This window comes from Peromyscus maniculatus, chromosome 3 (genome assembly GCF_049852395.1).
Source record: "Peromyscus maniculatus bairdii isolate BWxNUB_F1_BW_parent chromosome 3, HU_Pman_BW_mat_3.1, whole genome shotgun sequence".
Lineage (NCBI taxonomy): Eukaryota > Metazoa > Chordata > Mammalia > Rodentia > Cricetidae > Peromyscus > Peromyscus maniculatus.
Genome location: NC_134854.1, coordinates 50,817,670 through 50,832,226, shown reverse-complemented (window position 1 = coordinate 50,832,226; position 14,557 = coordinate 50,817,670). Strand labels below are relative to the sequence as shown.

The following is a 14,557-nucleotide window of genomic DNA, read 5'->3' as shown; positions in this document are numbered from 1 at the left end:
AACAGAAGAGGGCTCAGTACGTGTGTCAATGGCAAGATTTCACATCCAATAGTCACCTAGCAGGGGGTGGTCGTGAACTTCAGTGTGGAGGAACCCTGCCCTCACCTGCGCTAGCCAATCCTTGGTGGAGGTTGTACCTTGCCCCTAAGTGCTTTCTTTATTCAATGTCCTGGAAACTGGGAGAAATGGATGCCCCTCAGTGGTGTGGAGTAGTCAGAGGATCTGAGACTCTAATTCCTTTTCAAATAACTCCCTCAAAATACCTGTTTTACCCCTTCTCTATGTGGATGAGTTCGGGAGCCTGTGGGGAATTCTGCAGATGGGTTTCCCTGATCCTGCCTTTGGATTCGGCCTAACCGTTTCTGCCGCCCACCAGTTTGGCCACTACCACTCTTCCGGTCGCCTCTTTCCTTTGTTCCCCGTCTCTTAGCTATAGTACTGGCTTGATTTTGGAAGGAAAAAAATGCCAAGTGCATTTGTTCACATCAATTTTAATTCTTTTATTTATCTACCCCATTCTTTCACACAACTCAATAATGCAGTTGTTAACTCTATTTGCACTCCACTAGCTTTGAGACTGTCGATAACTTATTATTTGTCTTCGGAGCTTGCCTTTTTCTCATCTGTAAAATTGGAATATTTGTTGTCCTGCCTGCCTTCTGACCTAGTATAGTAGCTTGCCTGAGCTACTACATAGATAAGTCAGTTAGCTTTCCAAGGAGAAAAGAACCAGTTGTTCGTGCAGAGGTTGGACAAAGTCAGACTCAAGGATGATGTGAAAATCTTCCCTGGGTCAATGAAAATGCAGTCAGGATCTCTGTTTTCCATCTCATTTCTGCATCAACAACTTAGAACAACCCTTTACCTCAGTCAACAATACCCTGTGGGAGACACAGAAGTTTACCCAAGCTGAGAGAGAAGATGATTGCCCCTCCCTCACCTGAGACCTAGATGACCAGGGTCTGCTCAGAACATTATTTCCTCCATTTCCCTGCTTTTCTGCTCCCTTCTATTTTCTTCTAAGTAAAACACTTTGTTCTCATCCGTCAATAAATGTCACCTCCTATTTTTTATGGTTGGCATTCTCTTTAGATTTCCTACCTCACAAACCCACGGGTCCATCTCTGGCCAGTGTGGGCTCACTTGATATGAACCACTATCTACTCAGTCCCTTAGGCAATATCTTTGCTCCCAAGAGTCTATAGAGCCTGGGGACAATGTAGGACTTCTAGGCATTAAAGTCAAGTGATAATTTGGCCTCCAGAAGGGAGGCCAAGTAAGCTTACTGGGGTCACAGGGGACAAGACCTAGAAGCCTTCATGGGATGAAGAGGGGAAGAGGCCAGGAAAGGTACTGACTTTAAGTACCTTCTGTTTAAGGTACTAAACTTCCCAGTGTGAGAGCTGGACTCTTTCCCTTCCCATTTGCCTTTCAAGAAAGCAGAGGGTAAAGTATTAATCACAGATTATCCTGTTCCTAGGAATCAATCCACGTGGCCTCCCATGTCCACTTGGGAACTCTCTCTGCTGACAAGGCAGCTGGCCCTTGTGAGGAAAGAAGGGACCCCAGTCAGGGCTGGGTGGCAGTGAGTGTGACTGTGCTGGGGGAAATGGAAGGACCGACCCATAGGAACTGGACTGGCCCATGGGCAGGGCTATTCCTTCCTTTCCGGCTAAGGCTGACTATACAGGAGGCTTGGCTCGTGTGTGAATATTGTCAGCGCAGGACTCTTTCAACAAAGCTTCGCCTGACTCATTTGGCAGTCTGAGCAATCTGCACAGTGCTATGTGATAATGAGGCTTCCTTGGCAACTCACAGAAGTGAATACAGAGTGTTATTTCCACCTGGCTGGGGCAGGCCTGCTAGGTGCTCAGGACAGCAAAGGAGAAAGAACCAGAGAGGGCATGTGTCTGCTCTGCTGCCCCTTGCAGGATCCTCTGCCTCTGGGACCGGGGAACTGGGCAGCGGCGGCTGCAGGATCCTCTGCCCCTGGGACCCGGGAACTGTGCAGCGGCTGCAGGATCCTCTGCCCTTGGGACCCGGGAACTGTGCAGCGGCTGCAGGATCCTCTGCCCTTGGGACCCGGGAACTGGACAGCGGCTGCAGGATCCTCTGCCCCTGGGACCCGGGAACTGGGCAGCGGCTGCAGGATCCTCCTCCCCAGATGCGAGGCCAGCCATTGTTTTCCCTCTGTGTTTGTGCCTCCCACTCTTTAACCAGGCTCTGTTGGCTGGGGCTGACAAAGTCTGACTTTCCTTGTCAGAACAAAGAGACCATATCCCTCAACTGAGGGATCTTGACTCAAATTGTGCTCCGTTAGAGGCAGAGGTCCCTTTTTTGTGTGGGGGCATGACTCTGGGAAGGTAGAAGTGGATAGAATGTAAGAGAGGGAGAGGATGGATGGGTAGCCTCTTGATGCAGATCCCCAGGCCCACAGAAACCCTGTTGCTTTTGTTCCTCTGGTACTAGAAGAGATAGTTGGGGCAGTGGTGCATGTGAGGTACCTTGATTCTAGGCAGGTACCTTCTCTAGAAGAAATAGTTGGGGTAAGTCGGCAGTGGTGGGGCACACCTTTAATCCCAGCAGAGGCAGGCAGATCTCTGTGAGTTTGAGGCCAGCCTGGGCTACAGAGTGAGTTCCAGGAAAGGCACAAAGCTACACAGAGAAACCCTATCTTGGAAAAACCAAAAAAAAAAAAAAGAAAAGAAAAGAAAGAAAGAGAGAGAGAGAGAGAGAGAGAGAGAGAGAGAGAGAAAGAAAGAAAGAAAGAAAGAAAGAAAGAAAGAAAGAAAGAAAGAAAGAAAGAAAGAAAGAAAGAAAGAAAGAAAGAAAAAGAAGTTGGGATAGCAGTGCATGTGAGGTACCTTGATTCCAGGCAGGCACCCTCTCTATCACCCTGACATTTTGCCCTTCCTTTGAGAGAGCAAAATATCTCTGAGGTCCTCTAGGATGCTCTGTGATGCTGCAGAGGGGTCAGAACTTGGGGCAGAGGCCAAACAAAATGGTGTTGCTCTTGCTTAATGCCCTGTTAGCTGGTTGAAGCTGGTGTCACTGGCTTAAATGCAGGGAGGCATGAGAGAGGGCAGGCAGACTCACGAAGGAATGACCAATATAATGGGGTGAGGTGCTCCCCAGGAGGAAGTGAAAAGCCAACTTTAAAAAAAGAGAGTAAGAGAAGGAAAACATTTGGGGAACAAGTCCAGGTTGGAGCCATCAAGTAAAGGGACCATGCAACAGTAGTTCTGGGCACATCTGGCCACAGGAGGGAAGGAGCCAGCAAAAAAGCTGAGCTGGGCAAGATGCTAAGTAGCCAGCAGAGACATGGACCAGCTCTGCCCTCTCCCTTCTGCTGTAGACAGCATTTTTCCAGCAGTCTCCTTCCTCACCAAGTCATGCCTAGTTTTGTCTGATAGGTCGTAGAGGTGTCGAGTAGGCATGGTCCTCACCCTGAAGCTGGGGCTGACCCAAGCAAGAGACTGGAAGGATGAAGGCTAGTGCAAAGAAGGGGTCTGCTCCAGGGCCTCAGACTCAGGGACGAAGACGACATGGCTCTTCCTCTGTTTCCAAGGATGCAGGCAAAACTAAGCCCTAAGAGCCAGTTTGGGATGGAGCTGAGGACCAACCCCGCCCCGCCAACCCCAACCAGATTTTCACATGTGACTCCTCCCACAGTTCAGCAGACCCTGGGTTAAAGGAGGGAGGGCCTAGTAGAGGCAGCCTGCCTGCAGAGCCCCTGTCCTGCTCTGGCAGCCCACCTCCCTGCTCTCCCTGCTCTAAAAGGCTGACGAATGCAGTGGTTAGTCACAACTATCTGGATCTGCATTCTTTCTTCCACTTACGGTGTTCCTGTTAGCAAGCAGCTCCGTTCTCCACCCAGGACTAAAGACAGCACCTGTGAATTAAGGATGAGCTAGATTCCCAGGAAGGGCAGCACTTGCCTAGCACAGATGAAGTGAGCCACAGGGGATCATGTGCTTGCCCTGTGCTTGGGAATCCAGCTGTCACAGCATGTCGCATAGAAGACAGTCACCATTGGTGGCTCTCCTGTGTAGGAGTCTGAGTGGGTAGTCTGCCTGTGCTTGAAGTGCCCCCACCCTCTTCTCCTTGCCCCAGGGCTAAGGTATACCTGACCTTATCCTCTCACAGGTTCTAATGTTAACTGCTTCCCTCCTGCTTCCTCACAGACCTGCGCAGAATGACAGCTGGCTTCATGGGTATGGCGGTGGCCATCATCCTCTTCGGCTGGATCATCGGTGTGCTGGGCTGCTGCTGGGACCGAGGCCTTATGCAGTATGTGGCAGGGCTTCTCTTCCTCATGGGAGGTAAGGCTGAAAGCTGCTGATGGGGAGGGGGAGACTGGGAACGTCCTGCTAACTGTGGAGACATGGTAAGAGGATAGGGCGGAGGGGTGTGGCCAACACAGTTCTGTCTGCTCTCCCATCTGCTGGTTCATCAACAGTCTGTTCCTGTCACCTATTGACCGCCATACTAGCTGTTAGTGATGCACAGGGAAATGAGACACAGTCCTCAGTGTCGAGAGCCTTGGGGACCTCAGTGCTTAGATGGAAGGGAGACACTGTGGCTGTGAACTCACATGACAGCAGTGGGAGACCTCAGACTTGGAGGCATGAAACCAGGATATCCTGGGCACTTCCCACTCCCTTGCCCTGTATTTCAGTGGTAGACCCAGGAAGGAGGCGTTTCTTCTCCAAAGGCCCATGCTCATCCTTGATTTATGGTTTAGCAAAGGCAGTGGCGGCACAAGACTAGATCCTCCCATTTCTGTCCCCTTTTCTTACTGCTTTCATAGCCACTGAGTCAGCCCAGGAGCTGTTAGCAGACTCTGGACCTAGAACTGCGTAGTTAGGAGGGAACAGGTTCTGGTCCAAGCCAAATAAAAGTTTTCTCGCCATCTACTTGGGAATCTTCCTTCCCTTTGGAGTCTCCTGGTTTGGGGCTCAGCCCCGAGTTCAAGCTTTGGACTGCCTGGAGCAGGTGGATGGGTGAGTTGTGTGTTGTCTGGAGGAAGAGAATGAGTGTGGACAGACAGAATTAGAAATGCTTGTGGGAGGAAGAGAAAACTAGTCCCACACGCGGAAGCAGATGTCTGTCCGGCTTTGGGCATCATGAAGGTGCTTGACCGGTCTCTTTTGTGCCAGTTTATGAGCCGAGGAGAGAGAGATGGAGTGGGCTGTGTGACTCTTTACCCACAGGCCAAGCCGAGGAATGGGGAAGCTTGTCCCTCCCTGTGCACAGAGAGACATCCGGGGCACGAAAAGCTCTGGTTTAGGGGAGGAAGAGGAGGAGGAGGGCTTTGCAGGATGGGCTTTGGCCCTCAAATTTTGCTCTGTTCCTTGAAGCATAGCTACTCTGTGTCACACACGAAGGCAGGCTTCCCATGGAGCTGATACTTAGGGAACTCACATGTCATCAGAGTCAGGATGTCCCCATTGCCAGAACTGCCACCCCTGGGGCCCACCCCTGTGGTTAAGGCAGAGGCTCGGAGAGTGAGGTTGGGGGGCATGGTGGCTCTGTGATAGAGATTCTATATAGATGTCACCATCCCCCCACACAGACTTACGTTCTGTGGGCTCCCCCTTTCTTCATCAAAACAGGGCCTCAGGTTTGTTGATGGTTCTCACACTCTATCTTACCAGTAGAGTCCGTTTGTGTCCCCTTTGTAATCCACCTTTCATGTGGCCCTTCAAAATATAAAAAAAAAGATAAAAAGCAAAGCATCTGGATCCTCTTTGTAGTGAGGCTGTAGCCTGTTTGTAGGGCAGCTGTATCCTGTTAGTGGAGCTGCATTCTGTTAGTTGTGAGGCTGTGTCCTATTTTAGTGAGGCTGTGTTCTATTTTAGTGAGGCTGTATCCTATTTTAGTGAGGCTGTATCCTGTTTTAGTGAGGCTGTATCCTGTTTTAGTGAGGCTGTATCCTGTTTTAGTGAGGCTGTGTCCTATTTTAGTGAGGCTGTATCCTATTTTAGTGAGGCTGTATCCTATTTTAGTGAGGCTGTGTCCTGTTTTAGTGAGGCTGTATCCTGTTTTAGTGAGGCTGTATCCTGTTTTAGTGAGACTGTATCTTGTTTTAGTGAGACTGTATCTTGTTTTAGTGAGGCTGTATCCTATTTTAGTGAGGCTGTGTCCTATTTTAGTGAGGCTGTGTCCTGTTTTAGTGAGGCTGTATCCTGTTTGTAGTGAGGCTGTATCCTGTTTGCTCTTTGGAGACACAGAACAGGCTCTGATGAGGCACTTCCCTGAGACTGAAGAGAGGTCTCCTGGGTGTAGCTGGAGAATTTTCTCCCCAGATCCCGCCAAGCCCCGGCAGTCTGACAGCCCACTTATAAAATAAACACAGAGACGCTTATAGTTTAAACTGTTTGGCCTAATGGCTCAGGCTTCTAGCTATCTAGTTCTTACATCTTAAATTAATCCATTTCTATAAATCTATACCTTGCCACGTGGCTTGTGGCTTACCGGCATCTTCACATGCTGCTTGTCATGGCAGCGGCTGGCAGCGTCTCCCCGCCTCAGCCTTCCACTTCCCAGAATTCTCTTCTCTGCTTGTCCCGCCTATATTTCCTGCCTGGCCACTGGCCAATCAGCATTTTATTTATACAGTGATATCCACAGCACCTGGGTATCACAGAGAAGCTGAGCAAACAGGTTTGAGACTGAGCTCCCAGGTGGGGGGGCTTGCTGTCTTCCATCTCTATTCCTTGCCTAGCATTTGCTGTGCTTGGGTGCCTTCTTCACTGGCCCTTCACTTCAGGCAGGAACAAGGCTCAGAACCTGGGACCTTGAAACTCTGAGAGCTTTTCAAAGGACTTCAGTTAACTTGCAGACTAACAGCCAGAATGCCATTGACTCGGTTATCATTTTTAGCCAGGCCACGGGACTAGGTCAAACAACAACAGGCCAGAGTTGAATGGTGATGGCTAAGCTGAAAGCTGGGACTACAGTGAGGTCACTGGAGGCCTTATGACAAAAGGCAAGAGGACAGAAGCTGTGGGCAGGAGGGGGCCTGGAGCCCTGCCTTCCTACTTCTGGGGCACCTACTAGATGTCTGGAGCTCCAGGATAGATTAGGAGCTGCAAACTCCATTCTGAAGACTGAACGAATGGGAGCCTCTTTACCCCAGGTAGTCCTCACCCGTTTCAAGTCAGAGCTTCCCGGAAAGCTTTGATGAAGCACTGATGCAGGCCAATCAGGACCAACCCCGCAGAGCTTTTGGTGTACACTCCATGTGCAAATAGAGCCGAGAATCAGCGAGCCAGATAAACTCTGGAGTCCTTCCAGCTCCCACTTTGTACGGTACCAGGGAACACTCATGCACGTGCACACACACACACACCTCCACCTTTGTGACTGCTTCCCTAAGTTATGCAACAAGAGATGAGACAGAGCCAGCAGGCCTCAGTAGTGGAAGGCCTGCCCAAGCCCTGACTACTGGGAGGTGCATACACATCTGCCCTTCTTGGATACGGGATACATATTTTTAAAATGGCAAAGCCATACTTTTGATAAAGCGCTAATGTGACAATCGGCTCTACAGAAGCTGTTCTTCTCACGGACACTTCTTGCTGATCAGAGCATAGTCCAGGCTAGGCAGAGTCTAATTCATTCTCAGGTCACAAAGCCTTCTCTTCCGCAGGAGTTGTTTTGTTCTTTTTATTTTTTTTAATTGGAAGTAAAACAATATACTCATGAATGAAGTTGGGAAGGGAAGTGGTATCCATACACTTCTGGGCACTATCAGGCCCCAAAATAACAAGGGCATTAAGAAAGCCATTGACTTCTCATCCCTTGAATGGTAGGGTTTTCTTTTTTTTTGAAGCTCTGCCATACCCCTCCTTCTCAAGTTAGCATCCTTTGCAACTGGGAGAGACACGGCTCTGGGAGTTCAGCAGCCCAGGGCAACTGCATGCTCTGACTTAGGAAAATAAGTCATGGTCGATTGGTCTTGTTAAAAATATATGTGTTGGGGAAGAATACGGTTCAAGATCAGAGGCTGAATTTCTGGCCCTGCTCAGTTGTGATAGTTAAACTGAGGGGCCAGACATGAACCCAGAAGAAATGTCTGGACCTGGAGAACCAGAGACATCCTAGCGTGAACCTGTCCCAGAACCTGAAAGGTCTGTTCTCCCCGGGTCAGTTTCCTCTGGATGACCTTACAGAGTAAGCCCCCTGTTCTAGCCATCTCCAAGACACAACACCACCTTTAGCCACTGAAACTGCATGGATAGTCTCCAAATGTGACCTTGTAGCCTTCGCTTGGGTACAGCTCCCTCAGGTGTCTATTACTGAGCAAAGCCAGGTCCCCAATGGTTATATTGGTCTGGAAGCTAAGCCGGCAGAGACCAAGAGCAGCTGTATCTGGAGCTGGCCAGACGTGAGTAGGTAAACAGGTAAAAGGGAAAGATTTGGCAAGAAAGAAAGGGGCGCATTTGGGATGGGGAGATGACTCGGTCAGTAAAGTGTGTGGAGGCCAGAGTTCAGTCCTCAGAGCCTATCTAGAAAGGATAGGTGTGATGGTGGGTGCTTGTTATACCAGCAGTGGGAGGCAGAGACAGGTGAATCCCTGGAGTTCACCTGCCAGTTAGCCTAGTCCGATCAGCAAGTTCCAGGCCAAGGAGAGACATGTCTCAAAAATAATGTAGACAGCTCCTGACAAATGACACGAAAGGTTATCCTCTGGCCTCCATATGTACACATATGCATATGCACCTACACACTCACACATACATGCACACACACAACACACATATACTCACATATGTACACACACCTGTGTATACCTACACACACAATCCTATAACACACACACACACACATACAATTCTTTTAAGTGGAGAAGCATATTTGGAATCAAGATTCCAACTATTGAGTTACAACTCTAAATGAAGTAATTCATCAAACATACGAGGCATCATCTACATTTTAATTAATTTAAATTTCTGTGCTATTCCACTTCTTGCCTAGATATGTGTTTTTTTCAAGTTATAAATATATATATAAATATATATTTATAATTGTCTTCACACCCTCTTTTCTGTTCCAATAGGAAGATGGCCTTCACTGGACATTCCTCTGGTCTGTGTCTGACCATTTCAGAGTTAAAGAGAGGGTGCCTCACACACTGTGCAATACCTACCAACATACTGTTAAATGGATATTCAAGCCAGAGGAAACTATTAATTAAGCAGGGCAGCATATTTGGCCAGGAGGCGGGGGGTGGTGGGTGGGATCCAGCTTCTCTTTTGGCAGCACCTCTGCAGAAGATCTAGCCCAGACTGGTACAGCCCCATGTGGGTGCGAGCAACCATCATAATGAATCATCAGCGACATTCAGAGGCCTGGGAACAGGATAACACAGGGACCAACCATGCGGCGCAGGAGCACATGACTGCTCTGCTCACACGTGACTCCCTCCCTGGAAGCTTCTTAGGCACAAAGCTTTAAAAGATGAGTTGGAATAGCTAGCTAGTCCATGCTCATAGCATCCAGAACCTTCCTACAGTCCTCCCATAATTGCTGGAAGTCTTCCTTCCTCTTTACTCCCAGCCAGGGCTAAGGCTCCATCTTTTGTCTAGACTAGCACTGAAGTCCCTCCTGGCCACCCTGACTCCATTATGGCCATGCCATGATTCATCCTGAACAGAGCAGGTAATATGAATCTTTTATTTGAGACTAGAGGCTAGCCCTGGGGAGTGGGTTCTCTCCACCACGTGGATCCCAGGGATCAGACTCAGGTTGTCAGGCTTGGTGGCAAGCACCTTTACCCACTGCGTCATCTTGCCATCCCAGCATAAATGGTTTAAACTAGGAACCAGATGTGTCACTCACCTCCTCTAGTCTAATGACTTGCAGTGGAACTTAAAATAAAACCCAAATTCCTTCCTTTCTTTAAGAGTTTCCACATCCCAGTTGACCTTGCCTCTCTCAGCTGCCTTTCTGTTTTCCAGTGCATACACTGTTCCCTCACACCTCTCCACCCATGCTGGCTGCCTTTCTGTCCCAACATATACAAAAGTTGCTTCAGGCCCCGGAGCTGCCTGATATCTTTAATCAAGGAACAACACATGGATGTCTCCTTCCTTAGGTTCAGATCCCTATTCCAAGGTTCCCCCTCCTTGACTGGCAATTCAGTGGACATGCCCGGCATGCTTTACAGTTTAATTAACTTAAATTTCATTAGTGTGCCTCTTTATGCCTAACTATATGTTATTTTGGGTTTTGTTGCTATTCTTTTAAGCAGCTTTAAACATTTATTATCTCATAGTTTCCCTGAATAAGAATTCCAGGTGTAGCTCAACAGGGGTCTCAGCCGAGCATCTTACTAAACTGTGCTCACATTTGTGGTTGGGTTCTCCTCTGAGGCTTAAGATCCTTGCCAGTGTCGGGAGTGTTGATGATGAAATTCCTCTCCTTGCAGGGGTTAGAGCCCATGGAAGCTACCTTCTTCAAAGCCACCAAGAGGGGCTCTGCTCTTTAGTAAACACTTAATTTTTCAGAACACTTTCAGATGTAAGGGAAATGAGAGCTAGTGGGATGGCTTAACAGGTAAAGATGTTTGCAGCCAAGTCTGGTGACCTGAGTCCAGTCCCTGGGACCTATAGGGTAGAAGCTGAGAGCTAAATCCCACAGACTATCCTCTGACTTCCACAGATGTGATGTGGCATGCAAGTGTGCACACACACACACAAGCATAATCAATTAATTTTTAAAATTGAGCAAGCATTAAAAAGAGTTAGGGTATCACACTCAGTCCATGCACCCAGTTTCTCCTTTTATTACTATGTTTGCATTATTGCGGCGCATCTGTTACAGTGGATGAATGAATATTGGTGCATTATTATTAGCTAAAGCTCCTGGCTCATTCAGATCCTCATAGGTTTATCTGGTGTCCTTTTCTATTCCAGGATCCCATCCCTGGCACCAAGATGCAGTCAATGCTACTGTTTCTCTAGGTTTCTCTTGGCTGCGGCACCTCCCTAAGTCTTATTTGTTTCAGATGACCCTGGCAGTTTTGGAATATTGGCCAGGCCTATTATATGATGCTCTTCTGTTGGGGCTTAACATGATTTTTTTCCCATTATTAGAATGAATTATGGTTTGGGGGGAGGGAGATCACAAAGGCAAAGGACCATTGATATCACATCATTTCAACATGACTCATACTCATGACTGTCGAGGTTGCCTTGATCGTTTGGAATAGGTAGTGTTTCTCCACTGTCAATTCTTTTTTTTTTTTTAAGATTTATTTTTTTATTATGTATACAGTGTTCTGTGTTTGCCTGCAGGCCAGAAGAGGGCACCAGATCTCATTACGGATGGTTGTGAGCAGCTATGTGGTTGCTGGGAATTGAACTCAGGACCTCTGGAAGAGGAGCCAGTGCTCTTAACTGCTGAGCCATCTCTCCAGCCCCCCACTGTCAATTCTTTTCCTCCCCCATGTCTGTACTGTATCCCCCTGAAGACAGCCATTGTGTGTGTAGTCACCCAGGAAGAATGGGGTGCAACGATGGAGTCCAGGGGTAGAAACCCTCCTGTAGGGTAGAGCAGTCATGGAAATAATTTGGAGTTATTCTAGATGGAGTATTTGTCTCTTGCTCTCCACATTTAATTCACTTGGTCACTGGTTTATATTGGTGTGGACTCAAGGGCATTGATTTTGTCGTTTGAATTATAGTCCAGTGCTGCTTCTCTTGGTCCTTCCAGCTCTACCAGGCTTGGCATTTGAGAAGTCTTCTAATTGGTTCTTGTGCCCTTTGACATACCCCGATATGTGGGGTTTTGTTTTCTGCTGTTTTATGTTCAGTTGGTTCCTTGTTTGTACACTCACTTTTGAACACCACCACGAGGCACTCCAGGCCATCTTGTGTGTTTTCTGCTCCCACCCTGTACCATCTTTCCACCGAGATCTGTTTCTTTTTATTAGATAATGGCATTAGAAACCAAGTCTGGGGACGAGGTGTCTGGAATGGAATCAAATAACACTCTGTATTTGCTCATCATTTCTCTCCCTGCACTGATACCCATGCTCCACAAACATCAGGCCTGCCTGCCTTAGTTACAGAATGCCTCCACTAAGGTGTCTCCTGGGTCAAGAGCATGTCTGCAGCTTGATAAATAGCTGCTGAGTGACTATGTTGGAAAAGTAAATTATATGGAAGGGATAGAAAGTATTTTGGTTTTGTGCAGCATTCTTCTCCTAAAGCACGCTGCCTTATCTATAGTTCCTACTGTAACAATATTCCTTTTCATGGACCTCCTCCTCTTTTCACATTTACTGAGCAGTACTAGAACCTATCTTCTCCTGTTACAAAACATCTTCAGTTCCTTTAGGAAGCAGAATATGAGTGGGACCTGAATTCATGGGGTTTCTGACCTTAACCTGGACTCCTTGAGCCTTAGAAATAGAAAGGATTTTAGACACTACCCAGCCGGACCCTCTGTGGTTTAGATAAGGGCAGTTGTGCCCTGTCTTCCAGATCACCCAGCAAGTAGCTGGCAGAAATGAATCTTAAGCCTGGCCCAAGACACTGGCCTGTATTCCCGCAGCCTAGACTATTGCCTCTGGCCTGGGTACCCATGCTGAACATTTCTGTGTCTCACTAAACTCCACTTCTGTGCTTTTCTGCAAGTGCCAGTATTTCCACAATTTCTCTTCATGCCTTCTGCACTGCCCTGTAGCTGAAGTTTTCCTGTGTCCACCTGGCTCCTGAAGCTGCTCAGACCCAAGTAAATGCACAGAGACTTATATTACTTTTAAACTGTATGGCCGTGGCAGCCTTCTTGCTATCTAGTTCTTATATCTTAAATTAACCCATTTCTATTCATCTATAAGTTGCCATGTGGCTTGTGGCTTACTAGTACTTTTACATCGTGCTTCCTATGTATCTGGTTGGTGACTCCTGACTCAGCCTTCCTGTTCCCAGAATTCTCCTCTCTCTTTGTCCTGCCTATACTTCCTGCCTGGCTACTGCCCAGTCAGCACTTTATTTATTAACCAATCAGAGCAACACATTCACAGCATACAGAGCGATATCCACAGCACTGCCCCCCCCCACGGTGCTTTATATTTCCTTTCCCCCCTTCTCAAAGCACATAGGAGGCATGTGAAGGAGATGGGGGCCAGGACTGGGTGCATGGATGGTAATCGGGAAAAGGAAACAGTGAAAGGTTCTTTTCATACCACCCATGATTGATGTGACCTCTTCTACCTTGCCATTCCATCAGGAGGAATGAAGAGAATTCTCTGAAGAAGCTCTAGCTATCAGTTTTGAATGATTGTTGTGATATATAAATCAATGATGCCATGTGTTTGGCATAGGTAGACAACTGTGTGTTAAGCCCCCAGACTCTCAGCATGATGCCCCTCTTCTGGCAGATGAAGATCTTGCTTAAGGGCAGAAATTTTGAAAACTCGAGTTTGGCATGATGGTCAGTGGCATTAGGTAGGTGTCTTAAGCACTGTTTCATTTAGGTACCAAAGTGATTTTTAAGGAGTCCTATAAGCGTTCAACTTTCCCATCGTCTTTTTCTCCCAGCCTCCCCCCATTGCCAGTCCCTAGCTCTGGCCTACTTGGAAACAGGAATTTCTATAAGGTCAAGAGATACTAAATCTTAAACTTCATGCCTCCAGGTCATGACTTCAAAACTCATTGGTCAGAGAGGGGAGATACTAAGCAGAGGGCCAGGTAAATTAGATATTCCAGGAAGAAAGAATAAATCCAATAAGCCAGTGACTTGGCAATATGCAAGGCTAGTAATAAATGGCAGCTCTTACTATGATGTATATGACCTAAGTAAAGTCCATTCTAATAAGCAGAGACATGCTCAGGGTCTGTCACAGCCAATCAGAAATGACTCTGGCATAAAAAACATACATTTACCCTGATGATCTGCTTTTGTAGTTTGATGTGAATCTTCACCAGGACACATAACTCTGACCCAGACATTTTGCCTTACAGTCTTTCAAAATCTTAAGCAGATATTTACAGTCTAGTTCACACCCAGAATGTTTCTTGCCCCTTGCAAGGTACATACCTGAATATTTATTAGCATTTTATAATTACATTCAAAACATGTCCTTGAAGGGTATATTGTGACAGTAAATGTCGTTTAGGGGAGGAGACATGTTGTCGGGAAGACTGGGAAATAGCATCTAGGTTTACTTTATATAGATTGTGTGGCCAGGGTAGATCACTCTAGCAATCCAAGCAGCAGGAAGATTTCAGACCCCCAAGGGTTGTAAAATTTCCACCAATTCTGCCTCTCCTGTTATAAATATCGGCCTTAGAACGGAACAGTAAGCATCTCTGGCCAAGCCAACTGTGGTGCATGAGTGTCACATCAGGAGGCTCTAAAACCTGCTCAGAAAATATTTAAGAATGCTACACTTCCATGCCCAACTAAGATAGGGGGATGCTTTCTTCTTGAATTCCAAGATAAAATGCTGAAATACAGAACAGGGCAGGGGGTGGGAATGGAGGTGTTTGGTGAAGGCATTAAGAAAGTTGGTATAGAAATTCATCCCTCACCTCTTAGATGT

At 47.3% G+C, this 14,557-nt stretch overlaps 1 protein-coding gene across 1 annotated transcript in view; it reads left to right on the top strand.

The window, feature by feature from the left end:
• The window catches only part of Tmem178b (transmembrane protein 178B), a 394,177-nt gene that overhangs the window by 342,498 nt on the left and 37,122 nt on the right, over positions 1–14,557 (top strand). The window contains exon 4 of the mRNA XM_076566448.1: positions 4,185–4,322. Coding sequence (XP_076422563.1) covers positions 4,185–4,322 — 138 coding nt within the window. The remainder of the gene's footprint in view (positions 1–4,184; positions 4,323–14,557) is intronic.